This window comes from Heterodontus francisci, chromosome 2 (assembly GCF_036365525.1).
Source record: "Heterodontus francisci isolate sHetFra1 chromosome 2, sHetFra1.hap1, whole genome shotgun sequence".
Classification (NCBI taxonomy): Eukaryota; Metazoa; Chordata; class Chondrichthyes; order Heterodontiformes; family Heterodontidae; genus Heterodontus; species Heterodontus francisci.
Genome location: NC_090372.1, coordinates 58,108,950 through 58,130,558, shown reverse-complemented (window position 1 = coordinate 58,130,558; position 21,609 = coordinate 58,108,950). Strand labels below are relative to the sequence as shown.

The 21,609-nt window shown below is 42.2% G+C and overlaps 1 protein-coding gene across 4 annotated transcripts in view; it reads left to right on the top strand.

The window, feature by feature from the left end:
- LOC137384483 (triple functional domain protein) overlaps positions 1-21,609 on the top strand; it is an 873,575-nt gene that overhangs the window by 306,549 nt on the left and 545,417 nt on the right. For all 4 annotated transcript variants that reach the window (XM_068058645.1, XM_068058631.1, XM_068058625.1 and 1 more), the window contains exons 2-3: positions 4,896-4,970; positions 18,184-18,298. In XM_068058645.1, the coding sequence (XP_067914746.1) occupies positions 4,896-4,970; positions 18,184-18,298 (190 nt within the window). The remainder of the gene's footprint in view (positions 1-4,895; positions 4,971-18,183; positions 18,299-21,609) is intronic.

Sequence of the window (21,609 nt, the reverse complement as noted above, 5' to 3'; positions counted from 1 at the left end):
GGTAGAAAAAAGTGATTTAAAATAATTTATGTTCCACAAATGGGAATTTAAATGTGTTACTTTTGAAAACCATTTAGTTTGTATAACTGCCAAATGAATTAATGTAAAGTTTATAGTCTGTTTAACTTTTAAATGAGTTTAAAGATGTACTGCACAGAACTTCAAACTTTGATTTATTAAATTGCACACCTTCAGAAGAAGTAAAGAATTCACAATTTTTCTTATTTTTAAATTGATATAAATTCTTTAATTCACAAAATAGTTTCATTTGCTGAACAACTTTTCCGGCAGGTTGTGATTTGCTGTAATTCAAAGGATCAATTTCCTGTGGCATTACTTGTTTAAAAAAGGTCAAGTAATACTTCCTGATGTATTACTGCTGTCATGTATGAATGTCTACTTCATCAGAAGTGTAAGTTCTCAAAATAACTTAATTTTCAATAACTTCTTGATTGGGGAAGCGATGGTGTAGTGTCACTGGACTAGTAATCCTGAGACCTATGCAAATGCTTTGGAGACATGGGTTCAAATTCCACCCATGGCAGGTGAATAAAATTAATAAGTCTGGAATTAAAAAAAGCTAGTCTAATGGTGACCATTGTCAATTGTTGTTAAAAACCCATCTGGTTCACTGATGTCCTTTTAGGAAATGAAATCTGCTATCCTTACCTGGTCAGGCCTACATGTGAGTCCAGACCCACAGCAAAGTGGTTGACTCTTAAATGCCCTCTGAAATAGCCAAGCAAGCCACTCAGTTGTATCAAACCTCTACAAAGTCTAATAAAAGGAATGAAACCGGATGGACCACCCAGCATCGACCTGGGCACTGGAAATCACAACGGCAAACCCAGCCCTGTCGACCCTGCAGAATCCTCCTTACTAACATCTGGGGGCTTGTGCCAAAATTGGGAGAGTTGTCCCACAGATTAGTCAAGCAACAGCCTGACATAGTCATATACAAAAAGCAGGACAAATCCAACCCGGCCAATTATTGCCCTATCAGTCTACTCTTGATCAGCAAAGTGATGGAAAGCGTCGTCAACAGTGCTATCAAGTGGCACTTGCTCAGCAATAACCTGCTCACTGACGCTCAGATTGGGTTCTGCCAGGGCCACATAGCTCCTTACCTCATTACAGCCTCGGTCCCAACATGGACAAAAGAGCTGAACTCCAGAGGTGAGGTGAGAGTGACTGCCCTTGACATCAGTTTAGTTTAGAGATACAGCACTGAAACAGGCCCTTCGGCCCACCGAGTCTGTGCCGACCATCAAACACCCATTTATACTAATCCTACACTAATTCCATATTCCTACCACATCCCCACCTGTCCCTATATTTCCCTACCACCTACCTATACTAGGGGCAATTTATAATGGCCAATTTACCTATCAACCTGCAAGTCTTTGGCATGTGGGAGGAAACCGGAGCACCCGGAGGAAACCCACGCAGACACAGGGAGAACTTGCAAACTCCACACAGGCAGTACCCAGAATTGAACCCGGGTCGCTGGAGCTGTGAGGCTGTGGTGCTTTTGACTGAGTATGGCATCAGGGAGCCCTAGCAAAACTGAAGTCAGTGGGAATCGGGGAAAATTCTCCCTGGTTGGAGCCATACCTAGCACAAAGAAAGATGGTTGTGGTTGTTGCAGGTCAATCATCTCAGTCCCAGGACATCACTGCAGGAGTTCCTCAGGGTAGTGTCCTAGGTCCAACCATCTTCAGCTGCTTCATCAAAGGCCTTCCTTCCATCGTAATGTCAGAATTGAGGATGTTCGCTGATGATTGCACAATGTTCAGTGCCATTTGCGACTCCTCAGATACGGAAGCTGCCCGCGTCTATATGGAGCAAGACCTGGACAACATCCAGGCTTGGGCTGATAAATGGCAAGTAACATTCGCGCAAGTGCCAGGCAATGACCATCTCAAACAAGGGAGAATTTAACCATCTCCCCTTGATGTTCAGTGGCATTACTATCGTTGAATCCTCCACTATCAACATCCTGGGGGTTACCATTGACCAGAAACTGAACTGGAGCAGCCACATAAATACTGTGGCTACAAGAGCAGGTCAAAGGCTGGGAATTCTGCGGTGAGTGACTCACCTCCTGACTCCCCAATGTTTGTCCACCATCTACAAGTCAGCAGTTTGATGGAATACTTTTCATTTGCCTGGATGAGTGCAGTTCCAACAACACTGAAGAAGCTCGACACTATCCAGGACAAAGCAGCCCGCTTGATTGACACCCCATCCACCACCTTCACCATTCACTCCCTCCACCACTGACGCTCAGTGGGAGCAGTGTGTGCCATCTACAAGATGCACAGCAGCAGCTCACCAAGGCTCCTTCGACAGCACCTTCCACATAGCGACCTCTACCACCTGGAAGGACAGGGGCAGCGCTTGCATTGGAACACCACCACCTGCAAGTTCCCCTGCAAGCCCCACACCATCCTGACTTGGAACTGTATCACCGTTTCTTCACTGTCGCTGGGTCAAAATCCTGGCACTCCCTTCCTAACAGCACTGTGGATGTAACTACGCCCCAAAGACTGCAGCAGTCCAAGACAACACCTCACCACCACCTTCTCTAGGGCAATTAGGGGTGGGCAATAAATGCTGGCCTAGCCAGCGATGCCCACATCCCATGAACGAATAAAAAAAAATCCCTTCTTTCTGTAATCTCCTCCAGCCCCAAAACCCTGATTTTAATCGCTCCACCATCAACAGCTGTGCCTTCAGTTGCCTTGGGCCTAAGCTTGGAATTCCTTCCCGACACCTCACTGGCTCTCTACCTCGCTTTTTTCCTTTAAGTCGTTCCTTAAAACGTACCTCTGGTCATCAGGCCTAATATCTCCTTTTGTGGCTCGTTGTCATGTTTTGTTTTATAATGCTCCTATGAAGTGCTTTGGAACATTTTATTACATTAAAGATGCTCTGTAAACATAAATTGTTGTTAACAGGTCGACACGGACTCAGTTTCGCACCGCATCCAAAAGCCAGCACCTCCATCAATGCAGCACTCCCTTGCTACTGCACTGAAGTGCTAGATTATGTTCTCAAGTCCTGAAGTACATTTTTAACTGAAGAAGTAAGAGTGCTAACAACCAACATTCAACAGTAGAGTACATGTTTTCAGCTGTGACGTTAAGATTATACACTTCTAGTTCCCATACAACAGCAGACCCATCTGACGGAGTCCAGGTGTGCAGCCTGTTATCTGAACAGCTAACTTGTTGAATGCACTGTTAGGTGCACTTACTCTGGTTTCAAAGCTTGCTTTTTGAAATTGTTCTTCACTGGAAAATGAAACTAAAAGCTCCAGAGTTCTGGGAAAATAGGTTAGGACCAGTTAAAAACATGGGAGACAGAGCCATATGGCCAGAGGTGTGTCCAGAGCGATCCACGCTCAATTTTACAAGACTGCAGAATTGAAACAGGCTGCAAGCTGTTGGTCTTCAAACAAAGGTAGGCTGCAAAGAGAAAAGACTTGATTCTGGGAGCTGTCCATTGGCAAATATGACTTGCTGCAACTATTTCCAGTGACCTAAAGAGCGACTCTATCAAGACTGTGGAGAGCAGGACCAGGGTCGTTTGAGAGGCAACAAGACAAACTTTTAAATTGGGTCGGTCAATTCGATTCCTTTGGTTAATTGATAGCCATGGGGATCATAACACATGTTCACACACTGAAGAACATACAGAGAAGAACGAAACAGACCTTAAGACGAAAAGGAGTCACTTTGAGAAAAAAAGTTCAAGCTATATTGTCTGGAAGTAAGCAGTTAAGCAGTGACTGGGGGGAACATGAATGAAGCATTTGAAATATTAACAGTATAGATAAGTGATATCTAAGTCAGCACCTCCTCTTGTTTGTGGACTCATTTCTCCGTTAAAATCCCTCTGCCACACACCCCCCATCCCAAGTTTGACCCTGAGATTTAAGACGCTCCTTAAAACCCATCTCTTAGATCAAGTTTTTGTTCACACCTCCTAATATCATCTCCTTTGACTGTTTTGTCTGGATACACTTCTGTGAAGTACCTTGGGACTTTGACCTACATTAAAGGTACTACATAAATGCAAGTTGTTTTAAAAATATGTCCTCTATGTCTGTGTTTACAGTCCAAGTTAAATTGCCTTTTTGGGAAAATCTATAGTAGTTGAAAAGTGAACAATTGTAAAGGTGCTAGAACCTCTTTGTGATGAGGTGGAGTCGGTTCTGGTTCCCGGTCATGTTCCATAGCATGAAACCTAACTCTGCAAGCTTTAGAGTGGTATCACTTCTGCTCAGCAGTATAGGAATGGCTTATTACTAGTAAGAAGAAAAAATATGTGAAGATGTTTTTGAATAGACATTGGCTACATGAAAGGAGGCCGTATTGCTTTTGATGGTATCGGGTGAAGGTGGAGATTGCATATCTACTCTGGCCAGCACTTTCATGACTTAGAGAACCATGGTATAGTAATGCAGATGTTTTCTTGGACATAGAGAAAAAATAAATCTTAAAAGTCTGTTAGAAAACAGTGTACAAGTCGCAGATATTGAAGTGAATGATGATGGTTCCACAGAAAGAATGAATCGTGAGACTTTGCGTAGCTTCATTGGCTAAGATCCAGTTATTAATTTCAGCTATTAATCTGGATTTCTGCTATTAATAATTTATTGTAGATCTATTTGTGACTTTTTTTTGGATTGAGAGTCTTTACCAAGTGTCTACAAGTATTAACAGGTACAAAATATTCTCATCTAAAATAGCAAAAACTTCGAATGGGTATTTTAATGTAGCATAATTACAATATTTGGAAAACTATAGGGTTTCTCTAGATTTGTGTTAAATACTTGAAATAAATTAGTGGGAAGGACTTTTACTAATTTTAATCTAATTGCTTTTCAGGCTTTCGTAAAAATGATGAGATGAAGGCAATGGAAGTTCTTCCAGTACTGAAGGAGAAGGTTGCATTCCTCTCGGGTAAGGCAAACTATTTTCAATTTTAAGCTATATTTTTTAAGAGCTCACATCCATGTTCATATATATATATGGTGCCATGGTTGCATCTTAACCTATAGTTGCAGGGGGAGTAATGAAAAATTAATTAAGCTGCATAAAAGACCAAATAATTCATCAAATTGGCAATCTATTAAGATTGAATGGGGATAACATTTTAAACAGAAATGTGTGATGCTATACATGCCGTAGATGCATTATTGAATACTGGTGAGATAGAGGTACAAATATGTAAACAGATTATGGAAAGCTGTAGGAGCAACAGGGTGGTGGTGATAGGAGATTTTAATTTGCCCAACATTGACTGGGATTCACTTAATGTTAGAGGTCTAGATGGAGCAGAATTTGTAAGGAGCATCCAGGAGGGTTTCCTAGAGCAGTATGTAAATAGTCCAACTCGGGAAGGGGCCATACTGGACCTGGTGTTGGGAAGTGAGCCGGGCCAGGTGGTTGACGTTTCAGTAGGGGACTACTTTGGGAATAGTGATCACAATTCCGTAAGTTTTAGAATACTCATGGACAAAGACGAGAGTGGTCCTAAAGGAAGAGTGGTAAATTGGGGGAAGGCCAACTATACCAAAATTCGGCAGGAGCTGGGGAATGTAGATTGGGAGCAGCTGTTTGAAGGTAAATCCACTTTTGATATGTGGGAGGCTTTTAAAGAGAGGTTGATTAGCGTGCAGGAGAGACATGTTCCTGTGAAAATGAGGGGTAGAAATGGCAAGATTAGGGAACCATGGATGACAGGTGAAATTGTGAGACTAGCTAAGAGGAAAAAGGAAGCACACATAAGGTCTAGGCGGCTGAAGAAAGACGAAGCTTTGAAAGAATATCGGGATTGTAGGCGCAATCTGAAACGAGGAATTAAGAGGGCTAAAAGGGGTCATGAAATATCTTTAGCAAACAGGGTTAAGGAAAATCCCAAAGCCTTTTATTCATATATAAGGAGCAAGAGGGTAACTAGAGAAAGGATTGGCCCACTCAAGGACAAAGGAGGAAAGTTATGCGTGGAGTCAGAGAAAATGGGTGAGATTCTAAACGAGTACTTTGCATCGGTATTCACCGAGGAGAGGGACATGACGGATGTTGAGGTTAGGGATAGATGTTTGATTACTCTAGGTCAAGTCAGCATAAGGAGGGAGGAAGTGTTGGGTATTCTAAAAGGCATTAAGGTGGACAAGTCCCCAGGTCCGGATGGGATCTATCCCAGGTTACTGAGGGAAGCGAGAGAGGAAATAGTTGGGGCCTTAACAGATATCTTTGCAACATCCTTAAACACGGGTGAGGTCCCGGACGACTGGAGAATTGCTAATGTTGTCCCCTTGCTTAAGAAGGGTAGCAGGGAAAATCCAGGTAATTATAGACCGGTGAGCCTGACGTCAGTGGTAGGGAAGCTGCTGGAGAAGATACTGAGGGATAGGATCTATTCCCATCTGGAAGAAAATGGGCTTATCAGTGATAGGCAACGTGGTTTTGTGCAGGGAAGGTCATGTCTTACCAACTTAATAGAATTCTTTGAGGAAGTGACAAAGTTGATTGATGAGGGAAGGGCTGTAGATGTCATATACATGGACTTCAGTAAGGCGTTTGATAAGGTTCCCCATGGTAGGCTGATGGAGAAAGTGAAGGCGCATGGGGTCCAAGGTGTACTAGCTAGATGGATAAAGAACTGGCTGGGCAACAGGAGACAGAGAGTAGCAGTGGATGGGAGTTTCTCAAAATGGAGACGTGTGACCAGTGGTGTTCCACAGGGATCCGTGCTGGGACCACTGTTGTTTGTGATATACATAAATGATTTGGAGGAAAGTATAGGTGGTCTGATTAGCAAGTTTGCAGACGACACTAAGATTGGTGGAGTAGCAGATACTGAAGGGGACTGTCAGAGAATACAGCAGAATATAGATAGACTGGAGAGTTGGGCAGAGAAATGGCAGATGGAGTTCAATCAGGGCAAATGCAAGGTGATGCATTTTGGAAGATCCAATTCAAGAGTGAACTATATAATAAATGGAAAAGTCCTGGGCAAAATTGATGTACAGAGAGATTTGGGTGTTCAGGTCCATTGTTCCCTGAAGGTGGCAACGCAGGTCAATAGAGTGGTCAAGATGGCATACGGCATGCTTTCCTTCATCGGATGGGGTATTGAGTGCAAGAGTTGGCAGGTCATGTTACAGTTGTATAGGACTTTGGTTCGGCCACATTTGGAATACTGCGTGCAGTTCTGGTCGCCACATTACCAAAAGGATGTGGATGCTTTGGAGAGGGTGCAGAGGAGGTTCACCAGGATGTTGCCTGGTATGGAGGGCGCTAGCTATGAAGAGAGGTTGAGTAGATTAGGATTATTTTCATTAGAAAGACGGAGGTTGAGGGGGGACCTGATTGTACAAAATCATGAGAGGTATAGACAGGGTGGATAGCAAGAAGCTTTTTCCCAGAGTGGGGAATTCAATTACAAGGGGTCACGAGTTCAAAGTGAAAGGGGAAATGTTTAGGGGGGATATGCGTGGAAAGTTCTTTACGCAGAGGGTGGTGGGTGCATGGAACGCATTACCAGCGGAAGTGGTAGATGCGGGCACAATAGCGTCTTTTAAGATGTATCTAGACAGATACATGAATGGGCAGGAAGTAAAGAGATACAGACCCTTAGAAAATAGGCGACAGGTTTAGATAGAGGATTTGGATCGTCGTAGGCTTGGAGGGCCGAAGGGCCTGTTCCTGTGCTGTAATTTTCTTTGTTCTTTGTTCTTTGGTGATCTCACTAGCTATGGAAAGTGTCCCAATGTATGATAAAAGTCCCCATTCTCAGAGTGACCCCTGATTATTTCAATGTAATGCTTGCAAATGTTGCCTCTTGTGGGGCAATCTAGAATGAGAGATGACAGTTTTAGGATAAGGGTAGCAGATTTAAAACCGAGATGAGGAGAAATTACTTCTCTCAAGGGTTGTGAGTCTGTGGAATTCACTACCCCAGAGTGCGGTGGATGCTGGGACATTGAGTAAATTTAAGGAGGGAGATAGACAGATTTTTAATTAGTAATGGGTTGAAGGGTTATGGAGAACGGGCAGGAAAGTGGAGTTGAGGCCAAGATGAGATCGGCCATGATCGTATTGAATGGCGGAGCAGGCTCGAGGGGCTGAATTGCCTACTCCTGCTCCTAGTTCTTATGTTCATATAAATAGCAATGCATTAGATAGGGTCAGAGTAAGTGGGAATGTGATAATATCTAAACTAGATTTGCTGTACATGTATATGAATACACGGAGCATAGTAAATAAGCTACCCGCGCCAGGGGCTAGGGCAGGGGGAACCATCGGGGAAGTTTGGCTTGGTTGGCTAGGGGAAGGAAGGAAAGCAACTGAATGGCTTGTTTTAATCTTGGTGAAGAAGTAGTCCATGAGCTGTTCGTACTTATTATTGGATCTGAGGGTGGAAGGGGCGGGGGGAGGGGTTTAAGAGGATGGTTTTTATTGGTGAAGAGAAGCTAGTGGTTATCTTTTCATTTCAGGATGATCCTGGAATGGTGAGCAGTTTTTGTCTGAGAGTAGAACCCAATAGTGCTTTACGTGGTCTAGTGATGAATGGCTAAACCAGTTGTCTGCTGGAGTTGAAGACTACGTCCCTTGGACTTGAAGGAATGGAGATGAAAGCCGTACCAGTGGAGCAATCCGAATGAGAGAAAGTAATGGTTTTAATGGAGGCAAGTGCCTCACACCGGATAGCGCATTTACCCGCTAAAGCATCTGGGGATACTGGGAAGGGTGTTGTAAATTCCTGTGCCTTTCACTCCCCTCCTGTGCCTCTGACTTCGTTTTTACACTAGTTTTCTTTAACAAAGTGATTACTGACAACGCAGCCGGCAGCTTACGTCATCCGACTGTGTCAATCTGCGCACATGCACAGATTGGTTCCTACCCTCTGCGCATGCGCTGCGTTCTGCAGTGCCAGGACTGGTTGGCGCATGCACAGATTACGTCATCACATAACGCGGGCAGATGGTGGAGGGACCCGGGCCGGAGAGAGCAGGGTGGGGGGAGAGGGGGTCTGGGGAGCGGGTAGAGAGTGGGTGCGGGGAGAGTGCGGCCGAAGACCTTGCTGGTGGCAGGTGCGCTCTCCTCCTTCCCCCCCCCCCCAACGCCCGCTCCGACCCCCGCTGCCCGCCCGCTCGATCACCCCACCCCCCCGTCCGCTCGCTCACTGCCTGCTGGCTCACCTACCCGCCCACTCCCTCCCCTCCGGCCATCGTGTGCTGCCATGTATTTAGGTTGCCATCGTGTGATTATTTGTGCAGCGCCATCTTTAATCCTGGCAGCTGCCTGACGTCGCAGACTGTGACGTTTTAGTGGCACAGGCTGCATTTGTGCATGTGCTGTTGCAGCGTCACCTAGTGGTGGCCTTGTCAGCAAACGCAGTCTTTTTAAAATTTTAGCTGAAAAAAATTGATTCCAGGATCAATATGCCCAGATTCAGTAGAAGGATGATTTTGATTCCAGGATTAAGCATTTTATTACATATGCATGAATAGATTTTTTACTTTGCAATGGCCACACCTCTTATCAGATCTGGTTTTTGTTTTTGCACTTTCCACCTTCCTTTAAAGCAATGTTTTTGACCGTTTGTGGCTGTGGTGTGGGGAAAAAGAGTGCGATGAGAGTATGTCCAATTCACGAACAAAGAAAATTTGAAAGTTAAGATTTTGGATTTAATTAAAATTTAATCACAAATGAATGAACCTCATCGTGACTCTAATGCAAATTTGTAAACTCAAGGCTATAGGCTATTGTTAGGAATAATGGATTGGGATTTAGGTTTGTTGGTAGGGTTTTCATGTGCAATAAATTAGAAGTCGCTGTGAGGCAACTATGGAGTGACCTCTCCATGGCGCATGCCATAAAGACAGGGCTAAATTGTGGCGAGTCGAAGAGACTTAGTAGTTGGCAGGAAAAAAGACAGAGGCGCAAGGGGAGAGCCAACTGTGCAACAGCCCCAACAAACAAATTTCTCTGCAGCACCTGTGGAAGAGCCTGTCACTCCAGAATTGGCCTTTATAGCCACTCCAGGCGCTGCTTCACAAACCACTGACCACCTCCAGGCGCGTATCCATTGTCTCTCGAGATAAGGAGGCCCCAAAAGAAATTAGAAGTCACTTTAGACTGTCTTTCCAGTAGTTCGAAGCTGACTCCAATATAGCTATGATTTTTAAGCAGATTTATTTAAGCAGCAGTTTGCGAGGAACAGTTGAGAATTGCATAACTCTGTTGATCCTTGGGTAAAAGGCATGACCCATTCCTCGTCCCACTTACTCATGGACACTTATCTGGTGTCCTCCTTAGCCCTTGTGCACTGAGAATGACCCAAAGCCCCCAGGATATACCCGAAAAAACTGAACTACAGAAAAATCCATCCAATCATAGGCTCTGCAAGTTCTGTGCCCAGGCATAGTCCTTCAGCCTCTCTTATCTGCTTTTAGCCTTAGCACAAGCCTTTTCTGTTTTCACAGTTGATGATGCAATCTATAAACCTTCGAAGACTACAAGAGTTCTAATTGTAATTTAAATTCTAGATTCAGACATTTCCTTTTCCTAATGCTAACATGGAATTAAAACTAAAGTGATAAAACTGTAGACTAACAACTTCAATATTAAACTATAATCTAGCAAAGCTCAATACTCAATAATAGTAAAAGAGGTTTATAATTGATATTTCGACAGATTTCAAAAGTTCTCAGTGCATTCCCACAGACATAAAAGAGATGTCTCACCCTGTTCTTTTTTTCTCTCTCTCTTCTAGCAAGAACAATCAGTTTTTTGGGGGGGGATGAGAATGCTGAGCTACCAGCACAAATAGCCATCTGGGAATATGATGCAATAGTGGCAACGTGACTTAAAAATGGTGCAGACTGGGCACTTAATATTCAACGATACAAAATGTTCAGAAAAGATAGGGAAGGAAAAAAGGGAAGTGGGATGGCGATATTGATTAGGGAAGACATGGCAGTGTTGGAAAGAGTGAATGTCCTTGAGGGGGCAAAGACAGTATCCATTTGGTACAGTTGAGAAGCAAAAAGGGTATGATCACGCTACTTGGGGTAGCCGAGAGGCATCCAAATAGTGAGAGAGAGACAGAGGAGCAAATCTACAGGGAAATCACAGAAATTTGCAAGAACTATAGAGTGGTGACACTGGGTACCCAAATATCGATTGGGCTGGTATTTGAGTTAAAGGTAAAGAAGGGGAGGAATTTCTGAAATGCATTCAAGAGAACTTCCTTGACTGTATGCTATCAGTCCAGCTAGGAAGGAAGCATTGCTGGGTCTGGTGCTGGGGCAAGATGTGGACCAAGTGTTTGTGGGGGAACACTTGGGTAAGAGTAATCATCATCGTATCATAAGGTTTAGACTAGTAATGGAGAAGAGCAAGGAAGAATCTAAAGTAGAATGTCTAAATTGGAAGAGGTCTATTTTCAATGCGATGAGAAGGGATCTAGCCAGGGTAAAATGGAATCAAAGACTGTCAAGAAAATCTGTAATGGAACAAAGGAGGAAATGCATCAGGTACAGGCTAGGCACATTCTACCAGGCATGAAAGGTAGAGGAACTAAAGCCAGAGCCCTTAGGCTGATGAGAGAGATAGAGAATACGACAAAACAAAAAAAGGCACAGTTATTTCCTGCAGCCTTAGTAGAACAAACCGGGCATTCTGTGGTGACATATAGAATGGAGGACTTGATGTTTACTGGCTTCCGAAATGGTCCAGATACTGGATGCAGTCATAAGTACAATGGAAGAGTTAAAGACTGGAGGAATGACGATGAAAGCACCGACCAGGTCTGACCATTACCGTGGAAGACAGAATTAGATCAGCAATCATAGGTGAATGAATCCCAGGAATGCCCAAGGAACAGTTAATGGGTGCTTCAGGTGTGACTCGAGGTATCATTATGCAATGAACTGCCCAAAGCAGAGGGGCAGAGTCCTGGAAATAGTGCATGACACGGAGAATTCTGAGGCAGAATAGGAAGGTACTGATGAATCTGAATGAATTGTACTAATCACAAGGAGTTTTAGTCCTGTGATGAACGTGTTGCGGATTCATTCAGCTGTGCTGTATTAGATGGTGCTTGCACATCAACAGTATGAGGAACAGATTGGTTACAGTGTTATCTGGATTCACTGAGTAGTGAGGATTGATGCAAGGTTAAGGAGCAGAGAAGTACTACCAGCTTTAGGTTTGGTGATGACAACACATTGAAGCCACTGAAGAGAGTAGTAATTTCGTGTAAAATAGTTGGAGTAAGTAACCATATCAGTACTGATGTAGTCTCTAGTGAGATACCTTTACCGTTGAGTAAGCCATCAATGAAAAAGGCATGTATGAAACTTGATATGGAGCATGATAAGGCAGTTGTTTTTGGAAAGTCAGTGAATTTGCAGTTTACCCAGTCAGGGCATTATTGTATCCCCATAACAAACCCCTATGTTTCTTGTCAGAGTGTTAGAGAAGTATTAAAGGCATCAGGTGATAAAAATCAGAGAGATAAAAAGCAAATTGTCTTAAAGTTACACAGACAATTTGCTAACCCTTCTTGTCAAAGATTAAAAACCCTGCTAAAGGATGCAAGTGTGATTGATGAAGAGTGTACAAGGATAACAGAAGAGATTAGTGAAAGGTGTGAAATCTGTAAAATAAAAAGTATCGGAGGATGCCATCATGTCCTATTGTAAGCTTTCCATTGGCACATGACTTTAAAGAGGTGGTTGCGATGGATTTAAAGGTATGGGACAAAGACAAGTATATTTTCATTTGACATTTTATAGACCGAGCAACTAGATTTAGTCTTTCTGCAATAATGAATGGCGAGGACAAAAATATGATTATAGATAAAGTCATGGAGAAATGGATAGGAACTGGACTTGGGGCACTAGCTAAGTTTCTCACTGATAATGGAGGGGAATTTGCCAATGACAAGTTCAGATCATGTGTGAAAACAAGAACATTATGGTTATGAATACTGCAGCTGAAGACCTTTCAGCAATGAGCTCTGAAATGAATCACACAGTGATTGATGCCATGCTGCATATAACCTTAGCTGACCAACCAAACTGCAGGTTGACCACCGCCCTGGCATGGGTGGTTCATGCAAAAAATTCACTTCAGATGGTTGGGGGATATGGTCCCTATCAATTAGTCTATGGTCAGAATCCCAAATTGCCTTCTGTACTGTGCGACAGTCCTCCTGCTCTAGACGATACTACAATTAGCTCCATTTTTCAGCACATTTGAATGCTTTACATGCAGGGAGACAGGCTTTCATCAAGGCTGAGGTCTCTGAGAAAATTTGGAGGGCCTCGTATTAGGCCATCTGAGGCAGAATTTAATTTAGGAGATTTGGTGTATTGTAAAAGAGGGAATGGAAGGGCCTTAATTGTGAATTGTTTGCCTTTGCTCCATGACCTTCTGGTCAGTTATTCTCTGTGATCTTGTCCTATCAACACCTCTTTGGTTATCTCTTGCCCCACCCCCGCTTTACTTGCTCAATATCTTTTACATTTCTTTTATCTGCCAGTTCTGAAGAAGGGTCACTGACCTGAAACGTTAACTCTGCTTCTCTCTCCACAGATGCTGCCAGACTTGCTGAGTATTTCCAGCGTTTCTTGTTTTTATTTCAGATTTCCAGCATCCACAGTATTTTGCTTTTAGATCCCTCTGCACCTTGGAGTTCTGTAGTCGTTCTCCATTTAAGTAATACTCTGCTTTTTTATTCTTCCTGCCAAAGTGAACAGCTTCACATTTTCTCACGTTATACTTCATCTGCCAGATTTTTGCCCACTCACTCAACCTATCTGTGTCAGTCTGCAACCTCCCTATGTCCTCTTCACAACATTCTTTCCTACCTATCTTTGTGTCATCTGCAAATTTAGCTACTGTTGGCATTATGGTGGTTCCAGCCTCTGGAACACATCTTCAGTAAGACATTTAAATTTTTTCCTTTTCTAGTTTTTCAGGCTTTTTTTCCCAATGCCTAGCTTAACGCTATGCCCATCCTTATATGTTATATTTTTGCTTCTCCTAGCGTATATTACTGTTTAGATTACACTGTTCACATACTCTGAAAACTGTCACCACTGTTGGATACTCTGAACTATACTTCATTTGTGAATTAATGTTTCAGGTCAATGATCTTTCATCAGAACAGTTTCTCTTTCCATAAGTGCTGCTTGACCTGTTGAGTATTTCCAGGACTTCGTATTTTTAATTCAGATTTGCAGCATCCATGGTATTTTTCTTTTATTTTACTTGAATAATCTTGTCCTGACTTCTGAAATTTAAGGCAAAAACCTTCTCAATAATGCAGCTTATCAAAATTGAAACATTACTTCACCCATCAATCATTCCTCATAAACCTTGGGAGTTTCCATGAAAAATATGCAAGCATATCTTTATGGATAACTATATTTCTGCCAGGTTATTCACTTAAGTAGTATATTAATCAAGTAGCCCTTTAATAATAAAATTGATTCCAAAACTTGGGAATCCTTGAGGTTAATGATAAACAAGCAGTATTATTTACTGACACACCGACGTGATGCTTGTGCCAGGTGAGACTTATCACAGTAGTTCTATCCAAAGCCCTTTGGTAGAATTATAATTACACATTCATCTGCAGGATTTCACCACAAAGCGAAGCTGACAGCTCTTAGTTATTGGTGGTCTGTCAAGGTTTTTGGCCTGGACAAAAATCCCAGAGACGCATCTAAGAATGACCCCAGGCAACTGCAAACTTGACAATGCTCTTAGTAACAGTCCTGTTGTTAAGGTTACATGTGCTGCATTCATTTATTATGTTGCAAAAGTAAATCATGTCTTTCACGAGAAAACTCTTAAGTCTAATGACTCATTAAAGAAAAAGATGCTGCACGTGAAACTTGTTTGATCACTTATGGGACATTGCAATCTAACTTAAAATGTTTGTTTTGGGATCTTTTAACAAGAACGTATTAGTTTGGGAATGATGATTTATGTTCCTTGACTGAATGCACTCAGTGGATTGAGCAACTAGAAATATTTTGTGCTTGGAGTTCTACTTAATTACACATGGTTTGATACCTGATCCATGAGTACAATTCTAAAGATATGTAATATGGGCTGTTGCAATTCAGGCTATTTCCTAATTGGCTTTATTTGTGTTCACCACAAATATTAGCTTTAGTTCATTCAAAAAACTTAGTGAGTTCAGGATGGGAGGCTTGTCAGGAAAGCAGTGGAATAGTCGAGTCTGGATTGATCAGTGCCAGATGGACTGAGGTAGGGGCATCAGCAGGTGATGTTAGGGAGGTGGAATTAGGCAGTCTTTGCAATAGGAAGGGTGTGCTGTCGGAAGCTCAGCTCGGAGTCAAATAGAACTTTGAACAGTGGCTTCATTTGAGACAGTGGCTGGGGAAGGAAGTAGTATTGGTGGTGGTATGAATGCTGGAGTTGGTAACATGTTTATGTTCTAAAAACAGTGATTTTTAAAAGTTTAAGCTGGAGTCTGAGAGGTCAGGTGTCTTCACACCCACTCTGCTCAAGGACAAGACAGAAATCTTGATTACCAGGACAACAGAGAACTCAGATCAAAAACTGTTTTTTGGGGGGGAAACAGGGTCTGCATGGGTAACACCTGAAGGGTTTCACCCTCCCAGACGTTTGGATCATAAACAAGGATGCAGTCTACCAGCTGTTAACACCTGGAAACAATTGAAGGCCCAGATGGCTCTGTGAAACCAGACTTCTGGTCTTTGCATATTGGAAAAGGACAATAAGCTATTGACGTTTGATTCCAAATAAATTTAACAGATTTTTTCAAGGCAGGCTGCACAGAAGACCAGCGGTGACCGCCTCAAAGCAGACTGTAAGAACAGAAGAAAACGAGCGGTGGCAGACTTGAGAGAGAGAGAGAGGTGGAGAGGACGAACAGCTGCTCTCAGAAGCCTGATACAGTGAAAGGCTGCTGAGACTTGAACCTGTTTTGAAAGTTGAAGTTTGCGGAGAAGTAAAAGCCCAACAGGACCAGCCTTATTCATGGATGCCCAGGTCAGAAGTGCTCGGAGAAGTGAGCGAAGAGGACATTGATTTTGAAAAGGTCTGTAAGATCCAGCTATTGCAACTGGCAGGAGTTTGGGACCTTTAATCACAAAGATTTTACCATCAAAGAGGCCTGTGTAACGTATAGGCGTGGTGTGAGGTTGTCAAGTGTTTGAATATGTAAAGAAAATACCTTTCCTTCTAATTTGGGATATGAGCCACTTATTCGGTTAATGGGGATTTGTTTTAGTTTATTTGTTGTAATAAAAGTCTTAAAACATGAAATCTTGTGTAATTGTTTAAATTGGTCTTGGGGTTCATTGTTGTATTTTTCATGTTAATGGTCTCATTGAGGTCATAACACTGGTGAGACCATTGAGTTTGTAATGAAGGCCAAAGACAATGTTTCAGTCTTCTCAGTTGTCTTGCTGGCTTATCCAAGATAAGTCTGATAGTGCAGAGGCAATTTGAGAGAATTGTTGGAGAAGTAGAACGGCGGGTCATCAACATCAGATAGTTCTATGGTTCTAAGCAACCATATGATGGGAAACTACAAATTCATTTTCTGATCTGAAAATGATCTATAATTTGGTTAGTTGTAGTTCAAAGTAGAATCCAGAATTTGTATAGCCTGGAGCAAATTCCTAATGAAAATTAAATTTGCAGCGTCTTCAGACAGGAACCCTGCACATACACATCCAGTAAGGCAGAAAACCCTTTCCCCCAACTGTTTACAGAAACCAATTAAATTTGCCCATTTTGATCTATCTAGAATGAAAAGTTAAAATATACAATTATATAAAATTGGCTTTGAACTAAACTTCGTCAGATTTTGGATCTATCACGCATATTTCTTTGAGGCTGCTTTGCATGTTAATATACTTGAAATGAAAGTTAGATGATCAGTCAGCTCCTAGTGATCACTTTCCTTGCATTTGGACACATGGATTCTAAGTACATTATTTCCTGCAAGGTGATCTCATACAGATCTTTCAAGTCGTACATATTTTTCTTCTGACAAATGGAAAACTACAAATATGGGGAACCACAACTGCTGCTAAGTTTTGCCTGACTAAGTTTGAAGCCAAATCCTGAAGGATTCAGTTAAAGGATAAAAAAAAACTCATTGTGGTACTTACCAGATGATGAGACTGACTTTATTTTGCTACTTAGCATGTATGCAATCAGGAATTTTCACTTGAGGCAGAGTGACACTGTAGAATGTTGGAGCACCCCATTTTAAGTCTGACAAGGAGTTGATCTGTACTGCACTACTGTGAGGAGTGACTTCTGTGTACCAATGAAATGTGGGCAGGGGTCATCAATAGCAACAACAACTACTTATATTTATATTGTGACTTTAACACCAAGCCATGTAAGGAGGTATTAGGTCAGATGACTAAAGACTTGTCAAATAGGTAGGTTTTAAAGAGTGTCTTAAAGGAGGAAAGCGAGGCAGAGAGGTATAGGGAGAGAATTCCAGAGCTTAGGTCCTGGGCAACTGAAGGCACAGCCACCAGTGGTGGAGCGATTAAAATCAAGAATGCTCAAGAGGCCAGAATTAGATGAGTGAAGATATCTTGGAGGGTTGTGGGGCTGGGGGAGATTGCAGAGAATGGGAGGGGTGAGGCCATGGAGGGATTTGAAAACAAGGATGAGAATTTTAAGATCAAGACATTGCTTGACTGGGAGCCAGTATAGGTCTGTGAGCCCAGGGGTGATTGGCGAATGGGACTTGTGTGTGTTAAAACACATGCAGGAGAGTTTTGGATGACTTCAAGTTTACAGAGACTAGAATGTGGTAGACCAGCCAGGAATGCATTGGAATAGTCAAATACAGCCTTGCCTGGTTCCTCATCCATTGACCATCTCAGACTGGCACAGGTGTTACAGCTATAGATATTATAGTGATTACAATCAGTATTTGCTATTCTCTTTTGCTCTATTTGGCGTTGCTACATTTTTAAACACTTAATCCCTTGTAAAAAGGTCAATTTCCTTTCAAATAATCTGGTAAGGAAACTCGCTGCAGGAGCATTTTTCAGAGAAGACAGAAGAGATTGTATTTGTTATTACTTGCTTGTCTTTATTTGTCCTTGGATATTTTTTTCTCCAGGTGGACGAGATAAGCGTGGAGGTCCTGTCTTGACATTTCCAGCACGTAGCAACCATGACAGAATAAGACAAGAAGATCTTAGGCGGCTTATCTCCTATTTAGCTAATATCCCCAGGTATGACAAATGCACTGCATTCTTTTATTCTGAAAAATGTACCTGTGTTAGGATTTTTATACCAGTACAACTATCTGTCTTACATGAAATCACATTTTTCCCTCTAGAACTCTTAATTCGCAATCTTCAAAATGAGCCATTAATGAAAGGATAACTATTCTATCAAACATACATATAGAATTATACTTAGACACTAGTGAAAGACACTAAAGGGACGGTAACTATATATATAGCATTGAAAAGTAGTGTCTTGTGACTGGTAATATAGGATTGCAAGAACCTGTGGCATAACATGTTGCAGGATATCAACAACATGACTTGAAGATGGTGAATTTTTTGCTCTTAATCTGATATTGGCTTGTCTTTTTTGCAGTTTGAAAGGCTTTGTACATGTACAAATCCGAAATTTATTGAGCAACATCATAATGCGCACTTCAGTAATACTTCCCCGAGTTGAAGAGGAGTCTTGATTATGTTTAAATGCAATTTATATTATTTACTGAATGGTTTTGTTCTGCAAGGTTTGAAAGCTGAATATTTGTAAGTTATGTTAAGTTTATGTGGGGCAGCACAGTGGTTAGCACCGCAGCCTCACAGCTCCAGGGACCCGGGTTCGATTCTGGGTACTGCCTGTGTGGAGTTTGCAAGTTCTCCCTCTGACCGTGTGGGTTTTTGCCGGATGCTCCGGTTTCCTCCCACCGCCAAAGACTTGCAGGTGATAGGTAAATTGGCTGTTGTAAATTGCCCCTAGTGTAGGTAGGTGGTAGGGAATATGGGATTAGAGAGATAGAGAGATACAGCACTGAAACAGGCCCTTCGACCCACCGAGTCTGTGCCGACCATTAACGACCCATTTATACTAATCCCATATTCCTACCACATCCTCACCTGTCCCTATATTCCCCTATCTATACTAAGGGCAATTTATAATGGCCAATTTACTTATCAACCTGCAAGTCTTTTGGCTTGTGGGAGGAAACCGGAGGAAACCCACGCAGACACAGGGAGAACTTGCAAACTCCACACAGGCAGTACCCAGAATTGAACCCGGGTCGCTGGAGCTGTGAGGCTGCGGTGCTAACCACTGCGCCACTGTGCCGCCCTGTAGGGTTAGTATAAATGGGTGGTTGTTGGTCGGCACAGACTCGGTGGGCCGAAGGGCCTGTTTCAGTGCTGTATCATAAAATAAAATAAAATGTTCGGACTGGAGTCGGGGGATGGAAGAAAGAAGAAGCAGAGCTAAAGTGTCAGGTCATGCTTTGTTTCTGCCAGTCCAGATTTGGCATATTTATCCTATCTCATGTCATTGATTTTGGATTCCTCAGCTTTGATTCAAAATTGTAACCAGTGCCCACACTAAAAATAAACTGTAACCTCTGCTGTGTTGTTTCTGGTTTGAATCATACAGCTGATCTGAAAAATAATTCCTGGAATGAAAATTAACAGATATATATTGATCGAGAATAATAAATATAGATTAATTTCAGCACATTTTGGCGGTTGCAGAAATTGGAGCAATTTTTAATTCATCCTGTGATTTAAAAATGCTGTGTCGCTTTTTGGTGGCCTAGTTTGGATTCATTTTTAAAGTCCAATCAAAGGTGAGGGAACAATATCTGGTGTTCTTACCAATTGTCATGAGAAAGTAGAATTGATGTAATAATCATTGCCATTTCCAGTATCCAAACAGAAAGGGAGTCTTGCTGAAAATTGATGAATTCATTAAGGGATGTTATTTAATCTACAAAACTGAAATATATAATACTGCTAATGATTTTTCAAGGAGACTGAGTAGTGCTCAGGAAAGGATTTCTAAACCTTGAAGAAAGATGTTATCAAATGAAGGAGGTTGGAATTTAAGATTTCTAATTAGAATGAACTAATTTCCTTAACCATAATAATTAGTATATGGTTCATGTCATTGTATTATTACTCTTGCCATCTTACTGATGTATGGAAATGTAAAATACTTCCAACTGATTTATTAAAAACGTACAGCAAGTCAAAAATAAACTTAACATGGCTTATTTAACCGTGACTGTGACATGCATGTTGGATTACCAAAATGCTGAATTCATTAATATGCTGATCCAAATGCGTGTTTCCACCCACTCAGATATGCAGAGATTGTGAAGTTTGCCAATTACAACCAGAACAAAAACAAGTTGCATTTATATAGTGCCTTTAACATAATTAAAATGCCTCGGCACTTCACGGAGGCATAAAGAATGAAATGGACGCCATCACGTTAGGAATGGTCACAGAGGTTAGTTTTAAGGAAGTTCTTACAGTAGGAAATGGGGAACAGTGGAGAGGTTTAGGGAGAGAATTCTAGATTGTTGGGGGACCTAAGACGCTGAACGCACCACCGCCAAGGTGGGATGAAGGGAGAGAGATTGTGTAATGGGCTGGAGTCAAAGACCAGAGAGTTTGAGGAAGAAATTAGAAATAGAAAGGAGCTAAACAAAAGGATGATTTTTTTTAATTTGAGCTATTTGGGAACAGAAAGCCATTGTAGGTCAGGAATGGGATGAAGGGAAAGCAGGCCATGAAGAGGGACAACAGGTTTTGAATGAACTAAAGGTCAAAGAGGGTGAGTATTGAGAAGCCGGCCAGGAAAGCATTGGAATAGTCGCAAAAAGGTTGAGGTGGGTGTGAAGGCTTCAGTGTTACTGAGGTTAAATGAAACAGCCTTAATGATAGAGAAAATATGGGTTCAGAAACTCAGTTTGGGCCAAATAGGATGCTAGGGTGCGAAGAATCTGGCTCAGCCTGTGCGACAGTTGCCAAGCAAAGTGACTGAGTCAATGGCGAGGATCTGGTGTTTATGGTACTGGCTGAAGTTGATGCTTCGGTCTTTCTAATTTAACCGTAGCTGCCTGCCATTCGCAGAGGGTCTTATCACAGCAACACAAGAATCATCTATGACTTAAAAAACAGAAAATGCTGGAAACATTCAGTCGGTCGGGCAGCATCTGTGGAGACACAAAAACAGAGTTAATGTTTCAGGTCGATCACCTTTTTTCAGAACTCCCATCTATGACTTCTAGTTCTGCCTTCATTTATTTATTTAGAGATACAGCACTGAAACAGGCCCTTCGGCCCACCGAGTCTGTACTGACCATCAACCACCCATTTATACTAATCCTACATTAATCCCATATTCCTACCACATCCCCTCAATTCCCCTCCCACCTACCTACACTAGGGGCAATTTACAATGGCCAATTTACCTATCACTCTGCAAGTCTTTGGCTGTGGGAGGAAACTGGAGCACCCGGCGGAAACCCATGCGGTCACAGGGAGAACTT